The sequence below is a fragment of the Oncorhynchus nerka genome, linkage group LG6 (genome assembly GCF_034236695.1).
Source record: "Oncorhynchus nerka isolate Pitt River linkage group LG6, Oner_Uvic_2.0, whole genome shotgun sequence".
Lineage (NCBI taxonomy): Eukaryota > Metazoa > Chordata > Actinopteri > Salmoniformes > Salmonidae > Oncorhynchus > Oncorhynchus nerka.
The window spans coordinates 57,240,398-57,267,235 of NC_088401.1; the positions used below are offsets into that span (position 1 = coordinate 57,240,398).

At 42.8% G+C, this 26,838-nt stretch overlaps 1 protein-coding gene across 3 annotated transcripts; it reads right to left on the minus strand.

The window, feature by feature from the left end:
* Positions 1–197: 197 nt before the first annotated feature.
* On the minus strand, positions 198–22,887 carry LOC115130720 (equilibrative nucleobase transporter 1-like). Of its 3 annotated transcripts, none has more exons than XM_029662118.2 (13): positions 22,840–22,887; positions 22,281–22,520; positions 21,912–22,041; positions 19,819–19,865; positions 19,580–19,656; positions 19,257–19,349; positions 18,977–19,116; positions 7,096–7,211; positions 6,793–6,936; positions 5,392–5,499; positions 3,931–4,117; positions 3,607–3,730; positions 198–3,434 (listed from the first exon to the last, which is right to left on the minus strand). In XM_029662118.2, exons 2-13 carry the CDS (start codon positions 22,465–22,467, stop codon positions 3,306–3,308), a joined length of 1,482 nt encoding a protein of 493 aa, XP_029517978.1. In that variant the 5' UTR covers positions 22,468–22,520; positions 22,840–22,887; the 3' UTR covers positions 198–3,305. The 3 variants fall into 3 exon arrangements, 2 of the variants coding, with proteins under 2 accessions (XP_029517978.1, XP_029517979.1); XM_029662119.2 differs by having other exon boundaries at positions 22,836–22,886; XR_010464114.1 differs by lacking the exons at positions 198–3,434; positions 3,607–3,730; positions 3,931–4,117; ... (7 more) ...; positions 22,281–22,520; positions 22,840–22,887 and adding an exon at positions 13,800–15,611 and having other exon boundaries at positions 7,122–7,211.
* Positions 22,888–26,838: the final 3,951 nt, after the last annotated feature.

Below are 26,838 nucleotides of genomic sequence, written 5' to 3' on the forward strand. Positions count from 1 at the left end.
TTGGTTGTCAAGGAAAATGTATGGAGTAGAAAGGACATTATTTTCATTAGGAATTTAGTGGAGTAAAAGTAAAAGTTGCCAAATATAAATAGTAAAGTGAAGTACAGATACCACAAAATGACTTATGTAGTACTTTAAATTGTTTTTACTGAAGTACTTTACACCACTGCAAATGAAGAATCAAACTGGAGAATAAATTAATGTAACATCACTTTATTTACATTAACATTTTTCATTGGCATACAGAGTTTTGACAGTTTTTTAAAATCTTCATGCCTTGTTAGGCGTGTATATGGGAGGCGAAGTCAAGTGCAGGAGAGTGGAGTATAATAAACAGGCACACTTTAATACCGGTCAACAAACGACAGCACATAAACATACTAGTGCCAAAAAACACAGTCTAATACTAAAGTGCAGCGCCTGACAAAATGTCCACGTAACAATAAATAATTACACACAAAGACATCGAGAGGAACAGAGGACTAAATACATGCAGTGTGACTATGGAATGAAAACCAGGTGTGTGTGAAACAAGACAAAACAAATGGAACATGAGAAATGGAGCGGCGATGGCTAGAAAGCCGCTGACGCCGAACAAGGAGAGGAGCTGACTTCGGCGGAAGTCTTGACATGCCTCCACTTTTGTATAATTTATTTTATTAATCATACTTACGATGTATGGTGGATTTATTGTTCCCTATGTTGAATCGATACTTTTTAATACAACTCATCATTTTGAATTGTTTGCTTGGTGGCGTTGCTTGTTTTGGCCTTTTCACTGGAAATGTGAAAGAAGGACATTCATACATCTTCAGGCTTGATAGAGAGGGTTTGAAACTACTGTATGTGTACCTGATATTTTCACTTCGCTTTTAGCACACGGTCGTTCTTGAATTGCGGTGGCATATGGGCATGGCATTTTGGAAATAATTTACATCATTTTAATAGATTTAAAAAAATGTCTTCCCATTGTCACCTGTAGGAGTAGTAACACCAACGAGACATTTTAGGTAATTGAGGATTAGCTCATTGCGCTCTAGTGACTCATTGTGGCGGGTCGGACGCCTGCAGGCTGACTTCGATTGTCAGTTGAACTGTGTTTCCTCTGACACATTGGTGCGGCTGGCTTCCGGGTTAAGTGGGCGGGTGTTAAGGAGTTCGGTTTGGCGTGTCATGTTTCGGAGGACGCATGACTCGACCTCCGAGCCCGTTGGGGAGTTGCAGCGATGAGACAAGATCGTAATTGGATATGACAGAATTGGGGAGAACAAAGGGGGAACAATTTTTGTTATATATATTATAATAATTTACCGAAGTTATATGGTTAAACATGTTGCTCACAATGTTTACTTTCTAGCATCCAAAATATTAGATATACATCTATAATTCCCCAAAACATCTCACCACAACTCTAATGGGTCACTATGAGGACAAGCCAATTTGCTTAACCTAAGTACTTTAAACAATGCCTAAACATAAAGTTTTTCAGTTTAAAGAACATGCATTGTTTTATCATCGATAAACAGTTCACTATAAACAAAAACAAGTATGATGTGTACTTATGTCATTTTAAAGTGTTTTACATAGATGCTAAGGTAATTTAAATATATATATATATATATATATATATATATATATATATATATATATATATATATATATATACCTATAGTCCCTGCATGTCCTGCATTGAAATAATCCCTTCACGATTAATACAGTACATTCTCAATACAAATGTAATAGTCTCTTCAATGTTGTTGACTTCCATGTATAAGACATAAGTGGTCTATCTCTGCTATCAAAACCAGACATTCAGGTTTATTCAGTGGGGGGGATGATCGTGCTGTGCAATACTGTTTGCTGATAGAAAATCAGCCGTGATTACCACATCCTGTTCTACTATAAATAAACCCTATAAAGGTTCTCGCTGTTATGATATTAGTTGATATAATACTTTAAAACACTTTACAAAGCCCATCATCATGACACGGTTTGTTCAGAGGAGGGAAGTAAATGCCAACAGGAAACAAGCTGTTTTCCCCAGTTTAGGTCAGTAGCTGGCAGACCTGCACTGCCTTTCCTGACAAAATGGTCTCTCAAACTCCTGAAGGAATTTAAATTTGAGACACTGGGGACCCAGCGTGAACCTGTGGTCAGTTCAGTTGAGTTATGTAAAAAGCCAGACAGTTGTGTATGACAGGATGAGAAAAGATCAACAACATTATCTGATCATCTTCTTGCTCCTGACCTTCTCACGTTGCTGAGCAGTTTCTTAGATCTGTAAATCCCTTACAATTCCTATACCTCAAACTGATTATCACATCAATTAATCCTTATTCTAACAGGAGTAGTAAACACTAGATTTGTTTATATGTGTTGTTGTCCTTTGGGCAGCAGTGTCAAAGTGCACAGTTAATACTGCTTAAATTGGAATAAAAGGAGGCAGACTAGCTAGCTAGAATGCACCAGATCAAATAGATTTTCAACTACAATACATACAATAGTAGCCTATGGGCTTCAGCTGTAGCCAAGACCAACCAATGGGGCAGTCAATGCAGGGCTGAAAAATAACATTAGCACTTAGGAGGAGTCTGTAAACAGTTTTTGTTCCCACTCTGACAGAATTGGCTAAAATCCTGATATAAGACATGTATAAAAGTTAAAGCTTGGTCGCAAATGGGTCTCCCAAATGGACAATGACCCCAAGCATACTTCCAAAGTTGTGGCAAAATGGCTTATGGACAACAAAGTCAAGGTACTGGAGTGGCCATCACAAAGCCCTGACCTCAACCCTTTTGAACATTTTTGGGTAGAACTGAAAAAGCGTGTGTGAGCAAGGAGGCCTACAAACCTGACTCAGTTACACCAGCTCTGTCAGGAGGAATGGGCCAGAATTCACCCAACTTATTGTGGGAAGCTTGTGGAAGGCTACCTGAAACGTTTGACCCAAGTTAAACAACTTAAAGGCAATGCTACCAAATACTAATTGAGTGTATGTCAACTTCTGACCCACTGGGAATGTGGTGAAAGAAATAAAAGCTGAAATAAATCATTCTCTCTTCTATTATTCTAACATTTCACATTCTTAAAATTAAGTTATGATCCTAACTGACCTAAGACAGGGCATTTTTACTAGGATTAAATGTCAGGAATTGTGAAAAACTGAGTTTAAATGTATTTGGCTAAGGTGTATGTAAACTTCCGACTTCAACTGTATATAATATACAAACTGTAGAAGAAACAGAGGAGCGAGGGTTGAAATGGCCTTTTTAAAGTGTGTGTTTGTTTCCCTTTTTAGAGCTGGTCTAGGAGGAGGGGGAGGGGAGAGTGTCCTTGGGTTTACCCCTCTGGGCTGCCAGGCCACAACAGTGCAGATAGACACAGACAGGATGAATGAAAGCCAGCAGGCTAAGTAACGTCAGGGCTATGTTCACCTGTAGAGGAAAGAGAAAAAAGAGAGGGAGTGATGAGGGGGAAGGGAGATGGGATCACCACTCTGCAATAAGTCGACATCAGAACATAATGGTACAGGTTAAAGCCTGCTGCAAAGCTCTCCCAAAGGTAAAGGTAGTCTCTGGTCATTCTGATAACAGTAACTCCACTCACATATAGTGGGTCTCCTCCCAACACTCCTTTGACCAGGGTGAAGCAGGGGTACTGCAGCAGAGCCACCACTGCAGACAGAGCCATGAGCATACCGTACAGCTTCCCAAAATGACACGGAGGAAAACTACACAGAGGGAGGGAGGCAAGGGAGATAATTTAATTCATTTGTTACTACTGTACAAGAGTATGACACTAAGAATGTGTGAGCGTCTATCTGTACATCCCTTATCCTGTTGCATAATGTTTGTTATGTGTGTGTGTGTGTGTGTGTGTGTGTGTGTGTGTGTGTGTGTGTGTGTGTGTGTGTGTGTGTGTGTGACTCACGCAATGCTGATGAAGGCTGCATTGCCTCCATAGAGGAAGGATCGGTTGAGGACCTGCAGGATGAAGGTGAGGTACTGGAGGGGGAGGAAGGGAGTGGAGGCACAAATGGAGAACAGGACACACTGCAGCGCCGTCAGGGTCAGGGAGAGCACTGATGCACGCAGGTCTGCCTCCTTCTCACTCATTCCTGCACACACACACACAACACACATACACCAAAACATACAGTATGCCCACACACATATACACACACAAACACACAGATAAGATTAGTGTTGTGTGTACAAACCCATGCATATTTTACACCCTTCCCCGCCCCCTTCACAGTTAGGTATCAGGGTCAGAAAATCAAGCGGTTCTCAGGGATCTGGTGTTGAAGTTAGTTTAGAGTATGATTTCACTTACGAGTTTTCACAAAAATACAGTCTTGTACACTAATTTCAGTAGTGTGAAGATGTTAATCTCGATTTAATTCTGTCTGCTCCATTTCTACACCACCTCCTTAGGTAGCATACGACAACACCACTTCAGTCACCCCTTTCCAAGCAGTAATGTACTGAAGGTCAGAGGCTCTTCAGCCCAAATGTGCCTCCAGTAAAACTCTTAATAGCAGAGCAATTTATTTGAAAACAGCTGTAATGTATAGACATCCTTATATTTGAGACTTGTTTTATTGAGTTTTAACTGAAATTGCAGTAATAGGCTGTTACATTCTGAAATTGTTGACATAGCAACAAAAAAAAGACCTGTGAAAGAACGTTCTTTGTGTGTTTGGTTTGGAGTGTGAGTGATAAAATAATGTATATGTTGAAAAATAATGATAAAATAATTCTACTCTGAAACCTTATAACTGTATGAAATTGATTAGAATCATAAAATTATAATCTGATGATGTGTGTAGTTTTAGTCAGAATTAGGTTAAACAATGCATTTGTATAGTGGAAAAACACAGACTGTCTGAGCAAGGCGTAGCTTAGGATTTGAATTTGTATGTGTGTGCCGAAGAAAAGAACCTGAGAACAGTTCAACTTTGTTTGGACTGACCTGGCTAGGCCTCTGAGGAATTTATGATAGCATAGGGAGTACTTCTCAAGGTTTCCCTAATCTCGGGGGAATGGAACTGTCGTCTGGGTAGTGATACACAGTGGTGAGAACTCTGGAGAAGGATACAACTCACCTACTGTTTGTGTGTGAAGGTATGTGCGTTAGGAGCCAGTATAAAATGCATGTTTTTGTACAACGGACTAGGACGTCCTCGTGAATAAACATTTTGACTATTGTTAGCTGAGAAATCTGTCTGTTTAATTTAAACCAGAATCTTACAAACTCTGGGTTGCAGACTGAGTAGAATAATTGAAGTTTATGAACATTGATAACAAAATTCTCATAACATTGAGTGTGTGAGGTTTCACATGTGTGTTGTAGAGAATTTGTATTAGTGTCTGTAGGTGAAGATTTTACCTGGGGCCCTGGGCTTGCCCTTGTGTCGGTCCATGATGAGGCCGTTCCAGGGGGCACACAGCACCCCACAAAGCTGTGTCACAGCAAAAGCATTGGTGTATGTGCTCACTGCAGGGAAAACAGAGCGGAATAAGTTTGTGCTTAGAAAGAGAGAAGAGTTACACTTTAAACAACTTTTGTTTGTAAGTCTACTTTATTAAACATCAGTAAGATATTTATAAATGACTAAGACAGTAATACACTACATGGCCAAAAGTACATCTCATTCCAAAATCGTGGGCATTAATATAGAGTTGATCCCCCCTTTGCTGCTATAACAACCTCCACTCTTTTGGGAAGGCTTCCCACTAGATGTTGGAGCGTTGCTGCAGGGAGTTTCCATTCAGCCACAAGAGCATTAGTGAGGTTGGGCACTGATGTTGGGCGATTAGGCCTGGCTCGCAGTTGGTGATCCAATTCATCCCAAAGGTGTTCGATGGGGTTGAGGTCAGGGCTCTGTGCAGGCCAGTCAAGTTCTTCCACACCGATCTCGACAAACCATTTCTGTATTGACCTCACTTTGTGCACGGGGGCAATGTCATACTGAAGCAGGAAAGGGCCTTTCCCAAACTGTTGCCACAAAGTTGGAAGCACAGAATCATCTAGAATGTTATTGTATGCTGTAGCGTTAAGATTTCGCTTCACTAAATCTAAGGGGCCTAGCCCGAACAATGAAAAACAGCCCCGGATCATTATTCCTCCTTCACCAAACTTTACAGTTGGCACTATGCATGGGGGCAGGCAGCGTTCTCCTGGCATCCGCCAAACCCAGATTTGTCCATCGGACTGCCAGATGGTGAAGGAAACTAATTTCATGGAGTCTCATTTCTTGAAGCACAAGATGAACCGTTCTTGCGCTGACGTTGCTTCAAGAGGCAGCTTGGAACTCGGTAGCGAGGGTTGCAACCGAGAACAGACCATTTCTACGCGCTACACGCTTCAGCACTCGGCGGTCCCATTCTGTGAGTTTGTGTGGCCTACCACTTCACAGCTGAGCCGTTGTTACTCCTCGATGTTTCCACTACACAATAACAGCACTTACAGTTGACCGGTGCAGCTCTAGCAGGAATTTGAAGAACTGACTTGTTGGAAAGGTGGCATCATATGACGGTGCCACGTTGAAAGTCACTGAGCTCTTCAGTGCGGTCCATTCTATGACCAATGCTCGTCTATGGATATTCCATGGCTGTGTGCTCGGTTTTATACACCTGTCAGCAACGGGTGTGGCTGAAATAGCCGGAGCCGCTAATTTGAAGGGGTGTCCACATAGTTTTGGCATATGTATAATGTCTGATGCATAAGTATAATGTCTGACAATAGGCATTTGTAAGTGTGTGTGAGTGTGTATGTGTGTGTGTGTACCCAGAGTGGGTTCTCCCTGGGTCAGTCTCTGCAGCATGGGGTTGAGGGTGCCGATGAACAGGTAGTGTCTCAGCTGCATGACAGATAGCCACACCAGGTGCCAGAGGAAGAACTTGGACAGGAAACACTCCCAGAAAGTAGCCACTGAGAGGGGTTGGGGAGGAGAGTAAGAGGTCAAATCAGTCACAAATACACACAGATTACATAATTGCAGTTAACAAGGTCTGTATGGTCAACCAATCATGAATATATGGGACAAGGGAACGAGAAGGGCTGATATCAACTTAACCTAAATCTACACACCTTTCTCTGCGCTCTCCTTGTTAAAAGGCATTTCCTCTGTGACATCTTCACTCTGCACGCTGGCAATAGCTGCTGTCTGCTCCGGGCTAAAAGTCTTGGTCTGGCCACAGTTTATTCTGTCACAGGAAGTAATAGCAACACTGGTTAGAGTCACACAGAGAACAGACAGACTGGACCCACAGGGGGTGTGCTGGGGTATCTAGTTTGTTAGAGCTTCTGCTAAGAGCAACAAACACTCAGCAGACATGTATTCATTTACATTTACATTTAAGTCATTTAGCAGACGCTCTTATCCAGAGCGACTTATTCCCTTCTTTCCCTGGGTCAATTTTCTGTCCAACTCCTGTTCTTTCACCTAGGTGTAGCCCTCAGGGAGGGGGTAGGGGATGTGTTCTTACCCATAAGTGTAGCCCTCAGGGAGGGGGTAGAGGATGTGTTCTTACCCATAAGTGTAGCCCTCAGGGAGGGGGTAGGGGATGTGTTCTTACCCATAGGTGTATCCCTCAGGGAGGGGTAGGGGATGTGTTCTTACCCATAAGTGTAGCCCTCAGGGAGGGGGTAGGGGATGTGTATTAACCCGTAGGTGTATCCCTCAGGGAGGGGGTATTGGATGTGTTCTTACCCATAGGTGTAGTCCTCAGGGAGGGGGTAGGGGATGTGTTCTTACCCATAAGTATAGCCCTCAGGGAGGGGGTAGGGGATGTGTTCTTACCCATAAGTATAGCCCTCAGGGAGTGGGTAGGGGATGTGTTCTTACCCATAGGTGTAGCCCTCAGGGAGGGGTAGGGGATGTGTTCTTACCCATAGGTGTAGCCCTCAGGGAGGGGGTAGGGGATGTGTTCTTACCCGTAGGTGTAGCCCTCAGGGAGGGGGTAGGGGATGTGTTCTTTCACCTAGGTGTGTCCCTCAGGGAGGGGGTAGGGGATGTGTTCTTACCCGTAGGTGTATCCCTCAGGGAGGGGGTAGGGGTTGTGTTCTTACCCATAGGTGTATCCCTCAGTGAGGGGGTAGGGGATGTGTTCTTACCCATAGGTGTATCCCTCAGGGAGGGGTAGGGGATGTTGTTAGGATTATTATGAATAAATGAATAAGCAATATCCCCATTTTAAATAGAATTGTAACTAAGTAAACTTATACTCTGTTTTATTATATCTGATTAACAATATGAGTTCATAAGAAGGGATTGTGTGACACGGACAAGGAGTAATTAAAGTTAATGAACATTCCAACTAGGAAGAAACAAATGGGTTGGGGACTGTGTAAACGAATGGGTTGGGGACTGTGTAAACAAATAAAGTTGTTAACCTAACGTTGAACCTACAGAAACTTAGCTCTGGTGTTTTTAGATAAGGCAGTGAGTGCATTCCTAGGTTTTCTGTTAATTAGAACTGTCAGCTCAGTGGTGATCGATAATGTTGAGTGGTCAAAAGTTACCTGGGAGTGTGTTAGTAAGTTAGAATGAACTTTTCACCTCACTTTGTCTCGGTCGAGAGGAGGGGATTCTGTTAAAGCAATGAAATGACGTCATGATCTGTATATAAACTGTTGCTCGTGATTAAGTGTCAGCGCTCTCCGAGAATAAATTCTGTTACCTATTATTGAAAGACTGGTCTGCGTCTATTTTATGCAAACAAGAATCTTAGAAATTCTCATAAAATAGATTAAGGGTTTTCAATTGATGAAAGCACATTGGCATAATTAAATTACACTAACAATTGGTCCTTCGAGTGGATTCCACAAACTTCTCTGTCGTCCGAAGGGAAAAGCCGAAAACCGTGCACGGACGAGTCTGGACTCGTTATTTAAAGACCTGGGCTCCAGCAGAGGTTTAATAACAGGCCGGTATACAGATCTAAGGGCGGCAGAGAAGGTGACGGAATCGAACCGGCATTGCTTTTCCCAGTCTACAGGACGAAGGTAAATAGCCTTTATTCTCAAATTTGGGAGGAATTATTTAAGATATTTTTGATTGAATGTGCTAAAGGAGTTTGGATTTAATCAATGATAGGTGCTTGAATATTTTGAACAAATACAATGGGTTTCTACTTTGTGTTTTAACCAAAATCGATAGGAAGGAAGGAAACGAGTCTGAAATGACTCGTGGTAAGGTGCACTACCGAAACTAAACTAGGACTTAATAAATCTTGGTCTTGCAAGCCGAAAGATTTTTTAAGGGTGAGATATAGTACGTATTGTTAGATGGGACGGTCGTTCTGTACAAATAGGATAGCCATTCATTCAAAAGACATACCTAAATAAAGTTTTAACCTAGTAGTCTATCTGTATATGGGAAGTAGTCTGACTATGAAAAGTAGCAGATAGATATATTAAAACAGGTGAGGATAAATTAGGCTTGGTGAGAAGGCAGGGCAATTCTAGGTGAACATAATAACTGAACCCATTCAATAATTAAATAAATTAATATCTAAGGGGAGGAGAGGGAAGCCAATTCTAGTGTAGTGAGATATGAGATATTAACGTTGAAAGTCCCAAGGAACAATAGTTTATAATGAGCTTATAATTGTATACGGGTGAAATTTAATGTCCGATCAAAAGTCATCTATAGATGAGGTTTCCAGAAAGGAGAAATACATACTGATTATCATTAAAGAGACACACACATAGTCAGACAGAAAAGCAACTAAAGTAACTAAGTAACAGTAAATAGCAGATTCATAGAAATACACGCACATAGAAGGTCAAATTAAATATAGAAAGGCATAGATAAGTGATTAAATACCATAGCTACTAGTAATGGTAAGGATTAAGGATGGGTAGAAATTCCTCAAAGGAGGTGCCGGAACTAACGGGAGACGAGCGTTATATGGAACAGAGAGACAAGAGAAACATTGATTTCGGTCTAAAATGGAGAAAGAAATATGATTTTGATGGCCGTCTAAATGTAGAAAAGCTGGAATCACTTATAAAACAGATACATATTTTAATTGTAACGAAATTGGACATTTCGCCCGGGAGTGTAACACTCCCTGCAAACGTTATCACCAATATTGTAATTTAACTGAGGGGAAGGTCAGAGGCGACAATCGGGTAAAAAAAAAGAAGGGTCAGATACAAAGAGAGCGAGATGAATGAGAATCCTAACTGAGGGAAAACTTTGGGTTGTTAAATTAGGGCTATTTTCTGTTGTCCAGATGCCGGAGTTACAAATACAGACAACTGTAAAATGGGTCAATTTGCAGAGAATCTCAGTCAGTTCCATAGTGTTGGTGGTATAGTGGTGAGCGTAGCAGTCTTACAAACTGCAGTCCAGGGTTCGGTTCCCAGCCGAGGCGTTAACTAAATATAAAAAATCTGAGTTTTTGGTTGTAATTAAACTAATTGTTTTGCTGAGAAAGTTATAGTCACTAGTATTGGTATAAGATATAAACTGAACGTTTTAAATAGTTTGTTTGGTTCAAATTGAAAGACTAATTCATCCAACTTAAAATAAGGACGAAGCGAATTTTGATGCAAGACGATGTCAGTTTACTAAATGATCTGTTTGAATAATGTATTGGGAATAGAGTTGTAATTAAAATGCTAAATCAAAGACGAGACAGTAACTTAAATCAAATGAATTCTAAATAATAACGGGGAGACAATTACGATAGATTTGTGCCCACCCCAAATTAGCAAATTATAATTCAAGATTGAACAGATGTGATAAATTAGGTTTGGTTTATCGAACCCGTACTACTGTTGCTGCAGACAGCGAACAATTATTTACAATTCATTGGAAGTCGTTGTGGATTGGGTCGAGGTTGAGCACTTGTTGATGACATCACTCGCAAGGCACTTTTGTCGCCACGGAAATGATGTTGAGACTGGGAGTAACGGAGAAAATTGTTTGTGTCTTTTAGAAGGAAAATGCGTGCATTATTGTTTTGAGTCACTTTTCAGAAGTTTATAAAAATTTCCAAATACATTTTTAAAAGTAGTTTGTGAGTCGTCAGGATAGTCAGGATAGATGCTAAAAACTAGCAGCTGATTCGCTAGGTGGGCATCATTGATTTGTGGCGTTTATTTGGACTGTATTAGGCTATGAGAAAGGGAGATTGAATGTCTGAATCGTAAAACATTGTGATAATGGATTCTGATGGTTATTGATTCCTGGTTTGATTGTTTATGTAACACCGGTGAATTTGAGCACTGTTTCCATTATGTATTAATGTTGAAAAGCAACCTCTATAGTAAAACATAATTGCATATGTTTCGGGAAATTAGCTAGGTTGAATTTGGTTATTTGAGCTTTTCCCCTGATACGTAGACATCTGTAACAGGGGCAAGTTGTTTTTTCTTGAGAAACATGCAGATGGTGTTTTGTTTTATTGAGATGTAAACGTGAGTCTGAGTAATTTTGTCATCTGAAGCATTATAGTAGTGCGTTTTTGTATAGTTTGTTTTTTGCTGAAAAAAGTGGTTTGTTTATTTGGTTACTGATGATTATTTATTCTAGGAGTTGATTTAACTTAATTAAGCATTTGTTCTGGTGTGTTTAAGTAGGATTCTTTATACCGGGACGGATGGAAGTTATCTAAAATATGTAAGTTAAGAAGCCATGGGAAAATACGTTTACATTTTTATTAAATATCTGGGATTAAATTATGGATTTCTTACACTGAGAAATGTACGACATTTGCGGCAGAGGGAAAAAGTAATACATTGGATAATAATGTTATCAGGTTAATTGTATCTAAGGGTAGCATGTTCATTTAAGTAAACATATACATTGACGTTGTTTAAAACTTATGATTAATGATTTGAGTTAAAGGGGAATTATCATTAGGTTTGGTTTATAGTTCACTTTTGCGTTTCTGAATCGAAGTAGCATAGTGAATGCTAGTTAGGCGTGTTGTGTTCTTCTGGGAAAATTGATGTTTAGGTGTCTCACTTTTAGATGTTTCCTGGGATTATAATCTTGGGGAGAGTGGGTGAGATAGTGGCCATAAACAACCAAATTGAAAAAGGCCTGGAAGTTTTGATTATCCATTAAGGTTTGCAAATATATACACATAAAACATTTGTTAGGACTATTTGTTTTAGTGCAAAGGTATTTTAAAGAGGCACGCTCACATATGGAACTTTATGAGTTTTTATTTTATGAGTTTTAATTACACAGTGAATTTTTTGATTTTAAGGATAAAGGGTTCTTTAATATGTCTAATGTAGTATGGAACATGACTATAAAAGGGTGGTATGACCTATTGACCTTATCATGGCTATCTTTTGGGGTCTGATCAGCCTCAGGGGAGAGCCATTTGTATAATGAATTTGTGGTAATTTGAGTTACTAGTCCAATTTGTAAGTCGCTCTGGATAAGAGCGTCTGCTAAATGACTTAAATGTAAATGTAAATGTAGTTTTAAGGTAAATTAATTATAATGGAGTTTTAGTTTGGGGTTATAATTATTGTTTGAACCGCAAATGAGAAAGTGGTTCAGGATTCTGTTTTACAACATTAGCTGTGAAGTTTTTGAATTGGCTATTATTGATGTGGTATTACAACAGAAAAAAAATCCTATTTATCATTGAGAATAAATAGGGGGAGATAAGATTCATTGAGGTTAGGATAGGAGATATATTAAGCCAATAGGGCAGGGAATTACATAGTAAAATAAGTTTCAGTTCTTAGGGGTGATAAATTACTGTAGATAAGGTATTCCGCACTTTGCAACATATATGAAATTCATGTTATTGTCAGATAGAATACTGAGGGTCCCTGAAGGAAAGGGCTTGTAAGTGTAGGACAGATTTTGATATGGTTAGCATTTGTTTTGGCTTTGCTTGACTATTAGGAGGTTTCTTAAATAGTATTAAATTTAACAGGAATATAGGACATCTGTGATGATTTAGGATTATTGTTAGGATTAAGATAGATTGATTAAGGAAATGTAAGGACTTTAGAGATTGCCACTCATAGACATGTTTTTTCTAAAATCAATGATTTTAGATCAAGTCAAACAGTGAGAAGCTTAGTGGTATTTGAGAGATAGGAGAGAAAAGGGTTACTGTTTAAATCGATAAATATATATATTTAAGAAAATATTTAATTAAGTAGCACAGATACTTCTTAAAGTAGATAAGAAACTTGACAGGGAATTGGTACAGGATTGACATGAATGGACGCCCAAGGGAGAATTGGACATGTGGAAAATTAAAGGGGCTCCTACATGATGATGTCAGACATAAGGATAATTTACTAATCTTACCTAAGTCATTGTTTAGAGTAGGCAAGGTTGTTACCTGGGCAGAGCCAGGTAACAAAGGGGGGATGGGTAAATTGTGTTCTAGGATAGGATGTGACCTACGGGATAATTAACTGATTTAAAAAAATAGCTAACAAGTAGGTATAGAAGTTAAAGATATAATCAGATTGTCACGTTCTGACCTTTATTTCCTGTGTTTTGTATTAGTTAGTATGGTCAGGGCGTGAGTTGGGTGGGCAGTCTATGTTTGTTTTTCTATGATTTGAGTATTTCTATGTTTCGGCCTAGTATGGTTCTCAATCAGAGGCAGGTGTCATTAGTTGTCTCTGATTGAGAATCATACTTAGGTAGCCTGGGTTTCACTGTGTGTTTGTGGGTGATTGTTCCTGTCTCTGTGTTTGCACCAGATAGGACTGTTTTGAGTTTTCACATTTCTTGTTTTTTGTAGTCAGTTGTTCATGTGTACCTTAACGTATTAAAAAGAACCATGGACACTTACCACGACGCATATTGGTCCTCAGATCCGTTTCGCCTCTCCTCTTCAGAGGAAGAGGAGGAAATTCATTACAGAATCACCCACCAACCAACTCGGACCAAGCGGCGTGGTAAACAGCAGCGACGACAGCAGCAACAACAGCGGCCAGCATCACAGGACTCCTGGACATGGGAGCAGATACTGAACAGAGAGGGACCCTGGGCACAGGCTGGGGAAAATCGCCGCCCCAAAGCAGAGCTGGAGGCAGCGAAAGCTGAGCGGCGGCAATATGAGGAGCCAGCACGGCAGTGCGACAGGTACGAGAGGCAGCCCCAAATTTTTTGGGGGGGGGCACACGAGGTGTGGTACTAAGCCAGGTAGCAGACCTGAGCTCACTCCTCGTGCTTATGATAAGCAGCGCATTACTGGTCAGGCACCGTGTTATGCGGTTAAGCGCACGGTGTCGCCAGTGCGTGCCCATAGCCCGGTGCGCTATAGGGCAGCCCCCCGAGAGTGCCATGCGAGTGTGGGCATTGAGCCAGGGCGTATGGTGCCTGCTCAGCGGGTCTGGTCGCCGGTACGCAGTTTTGGTCCAGGTTATCCTGCGCCGGCTCTGCGTGCTGTGTCTCCGGGGCGCTGGGAGGGTGCAGTGCGTCCTCTGCCTGCGCTCCGCTCGTGCCGGGCAAATGTGGGAGTGGAGCCAAAGGGAGAGGTGCGTGTAGTAAGCACTAGATCTCCCGTGCTTACCCACAGCCCGGTTCAACCTGTGCCTGCACTCTGGAGGGTCCGGGCTAGAGTAGTTGTCCAGCCTGGGGAAGTGGTGCCAAGGTTGCGCACCAGAGCTCCAGTGCTCCCCCACAGCCCGGTCTTTCAGGCTCCTCCTAACACCAAGCCTCCTGAAGGTCTCCCCAGCCTGGTGGTTCCTGTGGCAGCCCCACGCCCCAGGCTGTCTCTCTGTCTCCTCCCTGCAGGTGGTCCCGCCTGTCCGGCGCCGCTGCCGGAGTGTCCCGCCGGAGCGTCCCGCCTGTCCGGCGCCGCTGCCGGAGCCTCCCGCCTGTCCGGCGCCGCTGCCGGAGCCTCCCGCCTGTCCGGCGCCGCTGCCGGAGCCTCCCGCCTGTCCGGCGCCGCTGCCGGAGCCTCCCGCCTGTCCGGCGCCGCTGCCGGAGCCTCCCGCCTGTCCGGCGCCGCTGCCGGAGCCTCCCGCCTGTCCGGCGCCGCTGCCGGAGCCTCCCGCCTGTCCCGAGCCCCTGCCCCTCTGTCCCGAGCCCCTGCCCCTCTGTCCAGAGCTTCTGCCCCTCTGTCCCGAGCTGCCCCTCTGTCCAGTGGGGTCATTGAGAGGGGTGGCCATGGTGAGAAAGCCACGGAGGCGGACAATAAGGCGGACTAAGACAATGTTGAAGTGGGGTCCGCGTCCCGCGCCAGAACCGCCACCGCGGACAGACGCCCACCCAGACCCTCCCCTATAGGTCAAGGCTTTGCGGCCGGAGTCCGCACCTTTGGGGAGGGGGTACTGTCACGTTCTGACCTTTATTTCCTGTGTTTTGTATTAGTTAGTATGGTCAGGGCGTGAGTTGGGTGGGCAGTCTATGTTTGTTTTTCTATGATTTGAGTATTTCTATGTTTCGGCCTAGTATGGTTCTCAATCAGAGGCAGGTGTCATTAGTTGTCTCTGATTGAGAATCATACTTAGGTAGCCTGGGTTTCACTGTGTGTTTGTGGGTGATTGTTCCTGTCTCTGTGTTTGCACCAGATAGGACTGTTTTGAGTTTTCACATTTCTTGTTTTTTGTAGTCAGTTGTTCATGTGTACCTTAACGTATTAAAAAGAACCATGGACACTTACCACAACGCATATTGGTCCTCAGATCCGTTTCGCCTCTCGTCTTCAGAGGAAGAGGAGGAAATTCATTACACAGATAGAACAAATGAGAAACTGTTTGTTAACCAAACCTGTATGTCCAAGATTTTATGCACTACAGGTGAATTACAGGTGAAGTCACTCAATCCAGTCCCTGAGGCCTGGTGGGGGAACCATACCAAGGACTCCTGGTGACAGCTAGCTGAAAGAACTACCCGGATTCATATCACACTGCGGGAGGGTAAGACACAATGACACTGTCGAACAATAACAGTGTTCGAGAGGAGAACTGGAATTAACAGAATTCTGGGGGCCATCTCTCGAATGAAGAATACCTTACCTGTCATTTCCTCCCTGTTCTTGTTCATAGAAGTGAAAATGTGTCTGACTCTTGCTAATGATGTGTTTTCTGGAAGAGGGTGGGGCTTTATAGGTGAGCTGTCCATCCTAAGCTGTATGGTTGAGAGACCTTATTCCTAACCATATTCCTACACCATGAACCCGAGAAGGCCAGAGGGTAATATTGACATAGTTAAACAAGGAGGAATTAGTATTAACCAAGCATAAGAGATCACTTGATCTGAATAAACAGGAAGTGAGAGTATGATAGGGAAGGATGTCTCAGTGGAGTTCTATGTAGACCAAGTGGTGTCTCTGACTCCTTGTCAGTTCAGGACTAAGAGTAGCTATTATGGAAGACATCTATGCAAGTCTCTGTGTAGTTCATGGAAACAAGTTATAGCTCACATCATGTGAGAGGGCTACATAAATCTACATACCCAGCATGGAAGGAGATGGAGTGTAGTGAAAGTAAGGGTGTCAGTTGATAACCTAGTGCATTCCAGGTAGAAAAAGTTAGAGCAGCTGATTGCTCGTTAGTCAGCAGAGTACAAGCAGAGTCCCTGACAAAGCAGATACTGACTGTGGAGTTGTCCAGAGCCAAGAGCCAGTGTGGATAGTTCAGAAATTGAATTATTCACCTAAGGGAACAGCCTGTATGGTAAAGCTATTCATGGAAGAAGGAAAGCCAGATAATAAGTTGTATGGATTTGCACTATTTATATCCACATGTTCCTCTGAAATCTGAGCTTCCTCCTTTCACAGAGGCAAAGGGAGACTGTTTGCGGTTTGATTCAGTATAGTACTTCTGGGAAATATGTGGGGGAAAATCAGTATTGCAATAGGACAGATAATGTTACTTCTGATGCGACCAATGAGTGATTTGGCAGGCTGGTTGAGATCTGGGGATTAAGATAAGGAGGCCCAGGGCTCACATCTGTTGGTTGTGTGGGAGAATGACGTGATGGCCGAGTATTACTGGCTAATTGGACAGGGGTATGTGTACTGGTACATTTGAGAATGCCTTTCACACTCATTCAACACCATGACATGATGTTGACTAAACGGGAGAAAAGAAGTACTCCATCTGGGTCTTTTGATGATAGGGTTTGTATTTTAATAACATTGTGGTTCCAAGGGTGGCAGATGAGATCAAAGCTATAAATTAGATCCTGGCAGGATTAGAGTCAAGTATTTTTTGGTGGTCCACTCTCAATGAGAATGTGGATTGGATCAATTATATCTATTAAAAATCCACAGCGCTTCACCAATTATATTAGCGATGTAATGAATGACTTGGCAGAATAGAAAAGTCTTGGATGTTTGCTGGCTGAAGAGGGTGGGAGTGTATGGAGGTAATTTGGACACCAAGGATATAGTTTCGGATGGAACAGTGACCAAGGCCTTGTCTGGTTTACACACCCTGGAAATAAACTCAGGGGTGGATACTTCTCTGACTAATTGGGTTGACAGTGTGTTTGGAAGATGGAAAAATGTTATGATTACTGTGTTATGGGCTACCTTCACCTGTGTGACTGTGTTAGTTTTGTGCGGATGGGGTTGATTGCGTGTATGAAAGTTATCATTTCCAGGACTCTGGAGAAATCGATGACACATCAGATGGTGATATATGGACCAATCCTAAACTCTGACCAGTGGAATACAAAATACATGGCTTGGACGTAATAGAAGAATCCGGATCCTTTCACTCGCGAGGAAACCATATTTGATGTTTAGGAAATTTTGATGTTTTCTTGTTTCAATGTATAGACTGTTTTTTCATGAAGATTAACAGAAAATCCTGATAAGTAGAATTAAGATTCTGCTGTAGGTTAAAACAGTCACGGGCGTTGATAGTGTGTACATACGTGTATTGGTTTGTCATATTCCTAGGATATCATTGAAGTTTCCTTTTAGTGTTCAATGATGGTATGAATTGTTTAGTCATTTTTAGGGTGGATTGTTGGGATTATTATGAATAAATGAATAAACAATATCCCCATTTTAAATAGAATTGTAACTAAGTAAACTTATACTCTGTTTTATTATATCTGATTAACAATATGAGTTCATAAGAAGGGATTGTGTGACACGGACAAGGAGTAATTCAAGTTAATGAACACCATTCCAACTAGGTTGAAACGAATGGGTTGGGGACTGTGTAAACAAATAAGGTCGTTAACCTAGCGTTGAACCTACAGAAACTTAGCTCTGGGGTTTTTAAATAAGGCAGTGGGTGCATTCCTAGGTTTTCTGTTAATTAGAACTGTCAGCTCAGTGGTGATCGATAATGTTGAGGGGTCAAAAGTTACCTGGGAGTGTGTTAGTAAGTTAGAATGAACTTTTCACCTCACTTTGTCCCGGTCGAGAGGAGGGGATTCTGTTAAAGCAATGAAATGACGTCATGATCTGTATATAAACTGTTGCTCGTGATTAAGTGTCAGCGCTCTCCGAGAATCAATTCTGTTACCTATTATTGAAAGACTGGTCTGCGTCTATTTTATGCAAACAAGAATCTTTGAAATTCTCATAAAATAGATTAAGGGTTTTCAATTGATGAAAGCACATTGGCATAATTAAATTACACTAACAGATGTGTTCTTACCCATAAGTGTATCCCTCAGGGAGGGGGTAGGGGATGTGTTCTTACCCATAGGTGTAGCCCTCAGGGAGGGGGTAGGGGATGTGTTCTTACCCATAAGTATAGCCCTCAGGGAGGGGTAGGGGATGTGTTCTTACCCATAGGTGTAGCCCTCAGTGAGGGGTAGGGGATGTGTTCTTACCCATAGGTGTAGCCCTCGGGGAGGGGGTAGGGGATGTGTTCTTACCCATAGGTGTAGCCCTCAGGGAGGGGTAGGGGATGTGTTCTTACCCATAGGTGTAGCCCTCAGTGAGGGGTAGGGGATGTGTTCTTACCCATAGGTGTAGCCCTCAGGGAGGGGTAGGGGATGTGTTCTTACCCATAGGTGTAGCCCTCAGGGAGGGGGTAGGGGATGTGTTCTTACCCATAGGTGTAGCCCTCAGGGAGGGGGTAGGGGATGTGTGTTCTGGGTAGCAGGAGGAAGGTCCTGACCAGGTGGATGATGCCACACGCAGCCAGGAAGAGGAAAGAGGCACGCAGAGAGATCCCAGCCTCAAATAGCAGCTAGAGCAGAAGAGAGGCAGGAGGGATGCCATCACCATCATCATCATCATCATCATCATCATCATCATCACCACCATCATCATCATAATCATTACCTCATTGACAGCTATCAATTTATAATCTCTGTGTGTGTGTTTTACCTTGATGATGAGAAAGAGTGCGGAGGAGGAGTCGAAGGCACCATTGTAGAGGGTGATGATGGTGGAGCGAGCGGAACCAAACAGGTTGCCTATCTACAGGAGTAATAGAGAGGTGAAGCATATTTCATGAGTACATACCACAGACTGACAAAACCCCAAGTCAAACAGAAGCAAAAGCATGGCCCAAGGCAAGGCTTTGCTATATCATGAGTGTGTTCCCAGTCATGGTCCTCTTTAATTACCGAGAGAGCTCCTCTGCCCTGAGGACTGCTGTGGACATGACTGATGTTTATTCGGGAGGGAATGAATATGAGAGAACAGACCTGCATGTTGGTGACCAGAAACATGATGCCTCCCACAGAGATGCAGGACAGCGCCGGGAAGAGGAGAACGGACAGAGCTGAGAGAAGAAAAAAAGAACAGACTTCGTTCTCTTGAAATCTTGCGAACTGCTGACAAAAGGGTAACAAACGTTCCAACTGTTGATAAAAATGTATCAAACGCTTTGGGGTTTGGGTAAGCTGTGCCATAAAGCATGTTTTTGAAAAGTCAATGATTTTACCTGAACTTGAGAAGGCCACAAACAAGGCACCAGAGGTGTACATTGATCTGGAGAAGACACACACATACACACTTGCTGACAATCAGAAACACAATGTCACAATGAGACCAGTCAGGGGGTAATGTTAAAAAAAACTCAGTTTAACTTCTCGTATTTTTGCCCTCTGGTTGTTTCTCCCACTATCCTAGCCCTGTTTTAAGAGCCTTAGCCCACATCAGCTGTGTTTTCCTGGTCCTCGCGACGAGGTCTAGATCACACCTCAACCTCTTTTATTTTTATTATTTCACCTTTATTTAACCAGGTAGGCCAGTTGAGAACAAGTTCTCATTTACAACTATGACCTGGCCAAGAGAAAGCAAAGCAGTGCGACAAAAACAACAACACAGAGTTACACATAAACCTCCCTCTCTAGTCTCTATCCTCTCTCTATTTGCATTCCTTCTCTTTTCAATTCCCCTCCACCTAGAGTGAAAACATGTGGATTTGCTTCTGATTGGCTTAGGAGGCTATGTATGGGGAGTTTGTTGATGCAGATTTGGAGTCTTGGGCTATGGAAGGTTTTTTCAGTAACTGGGTCTGTGCCACATTAACCCTAGTTGGCCCAGCCTAACCCCATCAACCCCAGGCTCAACCACACCCCGAACACTCACAGTCAACAACATAACCCCCAGACCTTAACTATATCTGTAAATGTCTCCCACCCTGTCCAACTTCATTCCTCTTTCTCATTCCCTCTCTGCTTGGCATGTCCACTCCCCCTCTATTCCTTACCTCTGGCAGTGCTCGCCTCTGGCGTTGTCTTGCACCATCTCTTGAATAACTAGGCACTGAGTCCAATCTACTCCAACAGGAAACTAGAAGCCCAGACAACTCAACACACACCTTCCCCAGCACTTTCCATTGGTCTATCCTTGGCTTTCTTCTCTCTCTCTCTCTCTCTCTCTCTCTCTCTCTCTCTCTCTCTCCTCTCTCTCTCTCTCTCTCTCTCTCTCTCTCTCTCTCTCTCTCTCTCTCTCTCTCTCACTCACTCACTCACTCACTCACTCACTCACTCACTCACTCACTCACTCACTCACTCACTCACACAAACAAACACACACAATTCCCCTCTCCCTTGCTTCTCCCAGAGCTTTCTCCACATCTGTTATTGTGAACAGACATGGGAACCCCTCCAAAAGGAAATAACAGGATGTGACAGACAGAAAAATAGTGACTTAGCACCCAGAGGGTACACATCCTCATGCTTTCCACCATCACTTAAATACCACAAACAGAGAGACAGATGGGCAGGGACAGAGTGAAACTGTTGGAGAGAGTGGTAAAGAGAGAGACTGAAAGAGGTTCTCTGTTATGGCTGAGGCAATGGCAGACTGTGTTTAGTTTAGTAGTATAAACTGAGTAGTTTGGGTCCTGGATGCTGATTGGCTGGAATATCAGACAATATACCACAGGTATGACAGAAAATTACTGCTCTAATTACGTTCGTAACCAGTTTATAATAGCAATAAGGCACCTGGGAGGTTTGTATGATCAATATACCACGGCTAATGGTTGTATCCAGGCACTCCCCGTTGCGTCGTGCATAAGAACAACCCTTAGCCGTGATATATTGGTTATAAAACACACCCCCTCGGGCCTTATTGCCAGATGTCTGGCTGCTTCATAGCACTGTGCTTTTTGAAGGTCTCTCAGTCTAACAGCCATAAAATGAGCCGTTAGTGCAGCATCGACCAGAGACAACGAAATCTCAACTCCCATGAGATTAGGCATGTATTAAAACCTCATTAACTCTGAACAGATTCTTAAACGTTTAACAAGACTCTATAATATACTGTCTTCACGTAAGGCCAAACCATTGCGGGTAACTCAAGACTAAGAGCAAATCAATGGTTGTTGTCAACGGGAGATTTGCGGGAAAGGTCAAGATACAGTCACAAGATAAGATAAGACAAGGCTCATATAGTCGTGCTCAGTATCTTGTTTTAGTGACACTACTGCATTAGGTTGTTTACATTATGGATATGGTTGAATATAGGTTATCAACCCTGTGCCGCTTAATGATGCGTTATAACATGTTTACAAAAAAGACTCACATTCCCAGCAGCCTGGCCACCATGGTGCCAAAACGGTCGAACAGGAAGCCATTGGGCAGCAGCAAGAAGTTGTTCATGAAGGAAGCGATGGTGAAGACGAGGGAGAACTGTTCATCCTGAGCACTGCAGTCTGACACACACACACACACACACACACACACACACACACACACACACACACACACACACACACACAGGCAGAGTGCTGTCAGTATGGGCAGGTGTGTGTGTGTGCATGAGTGTGCCCAGGCCTCTGAATGCCCTTTAACATATTTATTTGTATTGTAAGATATACTGTGAATCCAAACAAATTATACATTATGTGAGAATGTGTTTGAAACGGGGTGGTGAGGTGTCTCAGTCACTGACCTAGGAATTGTGTTCCATTGACCCCGGTAGTGTTGACACACAGGTAGCTGAAGTAGCCTTCCGTCTTCAGGACGAACACCAGGGAGGCCCAGCCAAAAACGGCCCCCGCAAAACACAGGCACTCCAGCAGTCCTGTGACCAGGGTCAGCCACCGCCGCACCACCGCCTCACCCTCACAACCCAGCATGGTCTTGTCCCGCACTTTCACTCTTTTTAGGTTCCCTGGTGGAGTCACTTCACCTAAGAGAGAAAACAAGAAAAAGAGAAAATCAGAAAACAAAACCCAACAAAGATTTTTAAAAGCCCATCTCTTCTCTGAAAGTGATTTCAAATCTCAAGACTCTCTTTGAATGCCCTCTTGAATAGCATATACCCTAAAATAAGGCTTTTCTGTGTCGTTTTGATCGACTGGCCATTGCATTTTGCAGCAGTCGCATTGAAGGCAAACATACATATCTAACATTCCAAACATATTGCCAAAGAAACTAGATGTAATAAAAAAGAGACAACTGCCCTGTCGCAACATTCAGTTTTGTGGACAAATGAACCACTTACTCACAGTTCAGAACAAGCTCTCCAGCTACTCTTAGAAAACTACTCCCCTCTCTTCCCTCAACTCTCTTTTATAGTTTATATAGCCTTCCTTCCACCCAGTCTCCCCTCCCCTTCATTTGAACCCTCCTCTCCCCTAAATCCCTCTCTCTCTCACCAAATGAAGTCCTATTTTCAGTGTTTTGTCTGATGGCGAACACATGAATGTGAAGGAAAAGATACAACGAAAGAAAGCCAATACACACCATGGAAGCAAATTAAATGACATATGGGAGAGATACTTCCAATATTGCCCATCTGTAAAAAGGACTGTTCATTTGTCTGTACTCTTTTGCTTGTCTAAACTGTTGCTATTTACATTGCTAGTGAATGACCAGTGTCTTTCAATGCGTATCAAGGGCATTAGCACTTAGCCTTTAACATTCATGTGGTCCCTCTCTCACTCATTCACTCCCTACTAGTAAAGTGAAAAGGGCTGGTAGACTCAATGGGTGATGCAAGTAAACTATGAATAACGACCACAAGGTCTGATAATGTCATAATTCAGTTTTTACACCTCGGATCACAAGACCCTCTTTGCCAGAACACAGCGTAACTTCCTCAAATCCATGACCGCATACATCAAAAGAGACAGAGAGAGAGAAAGAGAGAAATAGAGACCGAGAGAGATATATAAATATAGACACAGCAACAGAGAGAGAGAGAGACAGAGAGTGGATGATTACTTTACAACACACTCAGACACAGCTTCGTACTCTGCTGTGTTGAAGGCCAGGGTGAAGTTCTTCTCTCTTTCAGATGCGTTCAGAAGTCAAAGGCTTCTGGGAAGAAGCGATGGATGAGTGCACAGAACACCAGCCCATCACACCATGAAGATGAGAAGTTCTCTACGGAAATGCCCTGGGAAAGAGGTGGCAGGCAGAGTGAAATTGTGACAGAGAGAGAGAGAATGAAAGAGGGAGAGAGAAATAGAGAGAGAGAGAAAGAGAGAGTTGAGATAAAAACAAACATACAGGCTATCACACATAAAGAAATAGTTATCAAACATACAGTCAGAGAGATCCTACATTCCCATCATATTCAGATCCATGACTGGTCATGTGTGGTAGGATTTATCTTATGCATAATAAACTCAGCAAAAAAAGAAACGTCCTCTCACTGTCTCACTATTTTCAGCAAGCTTAAGATGTGTAAATATTTGTATGAACATAACAAGATTCAACAACTGAGACATAAACTGAACAAGTTCCACAGACATGTGACTAACAGAAATTGAATAATGTGTCCCTGAACAAAGGGGGGTCAAAATCAAAAGTAACAGTCAGTATCTGGTGTGGCCACCAGCTGCATTAAGTACTGCAGTGCATCTCCTCCTCATGGACTGCACCAGATTTGCCAGTTCTTGCTGTGAGCTGTTACCCCACTCTTCCACCAAGGCATCTGCAAGTTCCTGGACATTTCTGGGGGGCAATGGCCCTAGCCCTCACCGGGACAGATCCAGGCTCTTTGCTGGCCATGGCAGAACACTGACATTCCTTCCTGTCATGCAGGAAATCACGCACAGAACGAGCAGTATGGCTGGTGGCATTGTCATGCTGGAGGGTCATGTCAGGATCAGCCTGCAGGAAGAGTACCACATGAGGGAGGGGGATGTCTTCCCTGTAACTTACAGCGTTGAGATTGCCTGCAATGACAACAAGCTCAGTCCGATGATGCTGTGACACACTGCCCCAGACCATGACGGACCCTCCACTTCCAAATCGATCCCGCTCCAAAGTACAGGCCTCGTACTCATACAGGTTCCTTCGACGATAAACTCGAATCCGACCATTACCCCTGGTGAGACAAAACCGCGACTCGTTACTAAAGAGCACTTTTTGCCAGTCCTGTCTGGTCCAGGACGGTGGGTTTGTGCCCATAGGCGACGTTGCTGCCGGTGATGTCTGGTGAGGACCTGCCTTACAACAGGCCTACAAGCCCTCAGTCCAGCCTCTCTCAGCCTATTGCGGACAGTCTGAGCACTGATGGAGGGATTGTGCGTTCCTGGTGTAACTCGGGCAGTTGTTGTTGCCATCCTGTACCTGTCCTGCAGGTGTGATGTTCGGATGAACCGATCCTGTGCAGGTGTTGTTACACGTGGTCTGCCACTGTGAGGATGGTCAGCTGTCCGTCCTGTCTCCCTGTAGCGCTGTCTTAGGCGTCTCACAGTACGGACATTGCAATTTATTGCCCTGGCCACGTCTGCAGTCCTCATGCCTCCTTGCAGCATGCCTAAGGCACTTTCACACAGCTGGGCAGGGCATCTTTCTTTTGGTGTTTTTCAGAGTCAGTAGAAAGGTCTCTTTAGTGTCCAAAGTTTTCATAACTGTGATAACTTCTTCGAGATAGGGGGCGCTCTTTTAATTTTTGGATATAAAACTTTCCCGTTTTAAACAAGATATTTTGTCACGAAAAGATGCTCGACTATGCATGTAATTGACAGCTTTGGAAATAATAAACTCTGACATTTCCAAAACTGCAAAGATATTATCTGTGAGTGCCCCAGAACTAATGCTACAGGCGAAACCAAGATGAAGTTTCATACAGGAAATGCCCCAGATTCTGAAGGCGCTGTGTTCCAATGTCTCCTTATATGGCTGTGAATGCGCCAGGAAAGAGCCTGCCCTTTCTGTCGTTTCCCCAAGGTGTCTGCAGCATTGTGATGTATTTGTAGGCATATCATTGGAAGATTGACCATAAGAGACTACATTTACCAGGTGTCCGCCCGGTGTCCTGTGTCGAAATTATTGAGTAATCTCTAGGTCCATGCGCGTTCCATTTCTTCAGAAGAGAAAGTCAACTGCCACGAAGGATTTATCATCGATAGATATGTGAAAAACACCTTGAGGATTGATTCTAAACATCGTTTGCCATGTTTCTGTCGATATTATGGAGGTAATTTGGAAAAAAGTTTGCGTTTTAATGACTTAATTTTAGTTTTTTTTCTTACCCAAACGTGATGAAGAAAACGGAGCGATTTGTCAACACAAATAATCTTTTTGTAAAAACTGAACATTTGCTATCTAACTGAGAGTCTCCTCATTGAAAACATCTGAAGTTCTTCAAAGGTAAATTATTTTATTTGAATGCTTTTCTGGTTTTTGTGAAAATGTTGCATGCTGAATGCCAGGCATAATCCTATGCTAGGCTATCAATACTGTTACACAAATGCTTGTTTAGCTATGGTTCAAAAGCATATTTTGAAAATCTGAGATGACAGTGTTGTTAACAAAAGGCTAAGCTTTAGAGCAAATAGATTTATTTCATTTAATTTGCGATTTTCATGAATAGTTAACGTTGCGTTATGCTAATGAGCTTGCGGATAGATTTACACAATCCTGGATACAGGTTTTTTTTGTAGCTAAACGTGACGCAGAAAACGGAGCGATTTGTCCTAAACAAATAATCTTTCAGGAAAAACTGAACATTTGCTATCTAACTGAGAGTCTCCTCATTGAAAACATCCGAAGTTCTTCAAAGGGAAATTATTTTATTCGAATGCTTTTCTGGTTTTTGTGAAAATGTTGCCTGCTGAATGCTAACGCTAAATGCTATGCTAAATGCTACGCTAGCTATCAATACTGTTACAAAATGCTTGTTTTGCTATGGTTGAGAAGCATATTTTGAAAATCTGAGATGACAGTGTTGTTAACGAAAGGCTAAGCTTGAGAGCTAGCATATTGATTTCATTTCATTTGCGATTTTCATGAATAGTTAACGTTGCGTTATGGTAATGGCTTGAGGCTGTAGTCACGATCCCGGATCCGGGATGGCTCGACGCAAGAAGTTAATTGCCTACCATCTGTAATCTGTTAGTGTCTTTATGACTGTTCCACACATGCATGTTTATTAATTGTTTATGGTTCATTGAACCAGCATGGGAAACAGTGTTTAAACCCTTTACCTTGAAGATCTGGGAAGTTATTTGGATTTTTACTAATTATCTTTGAAAGACAGAGTTCATATG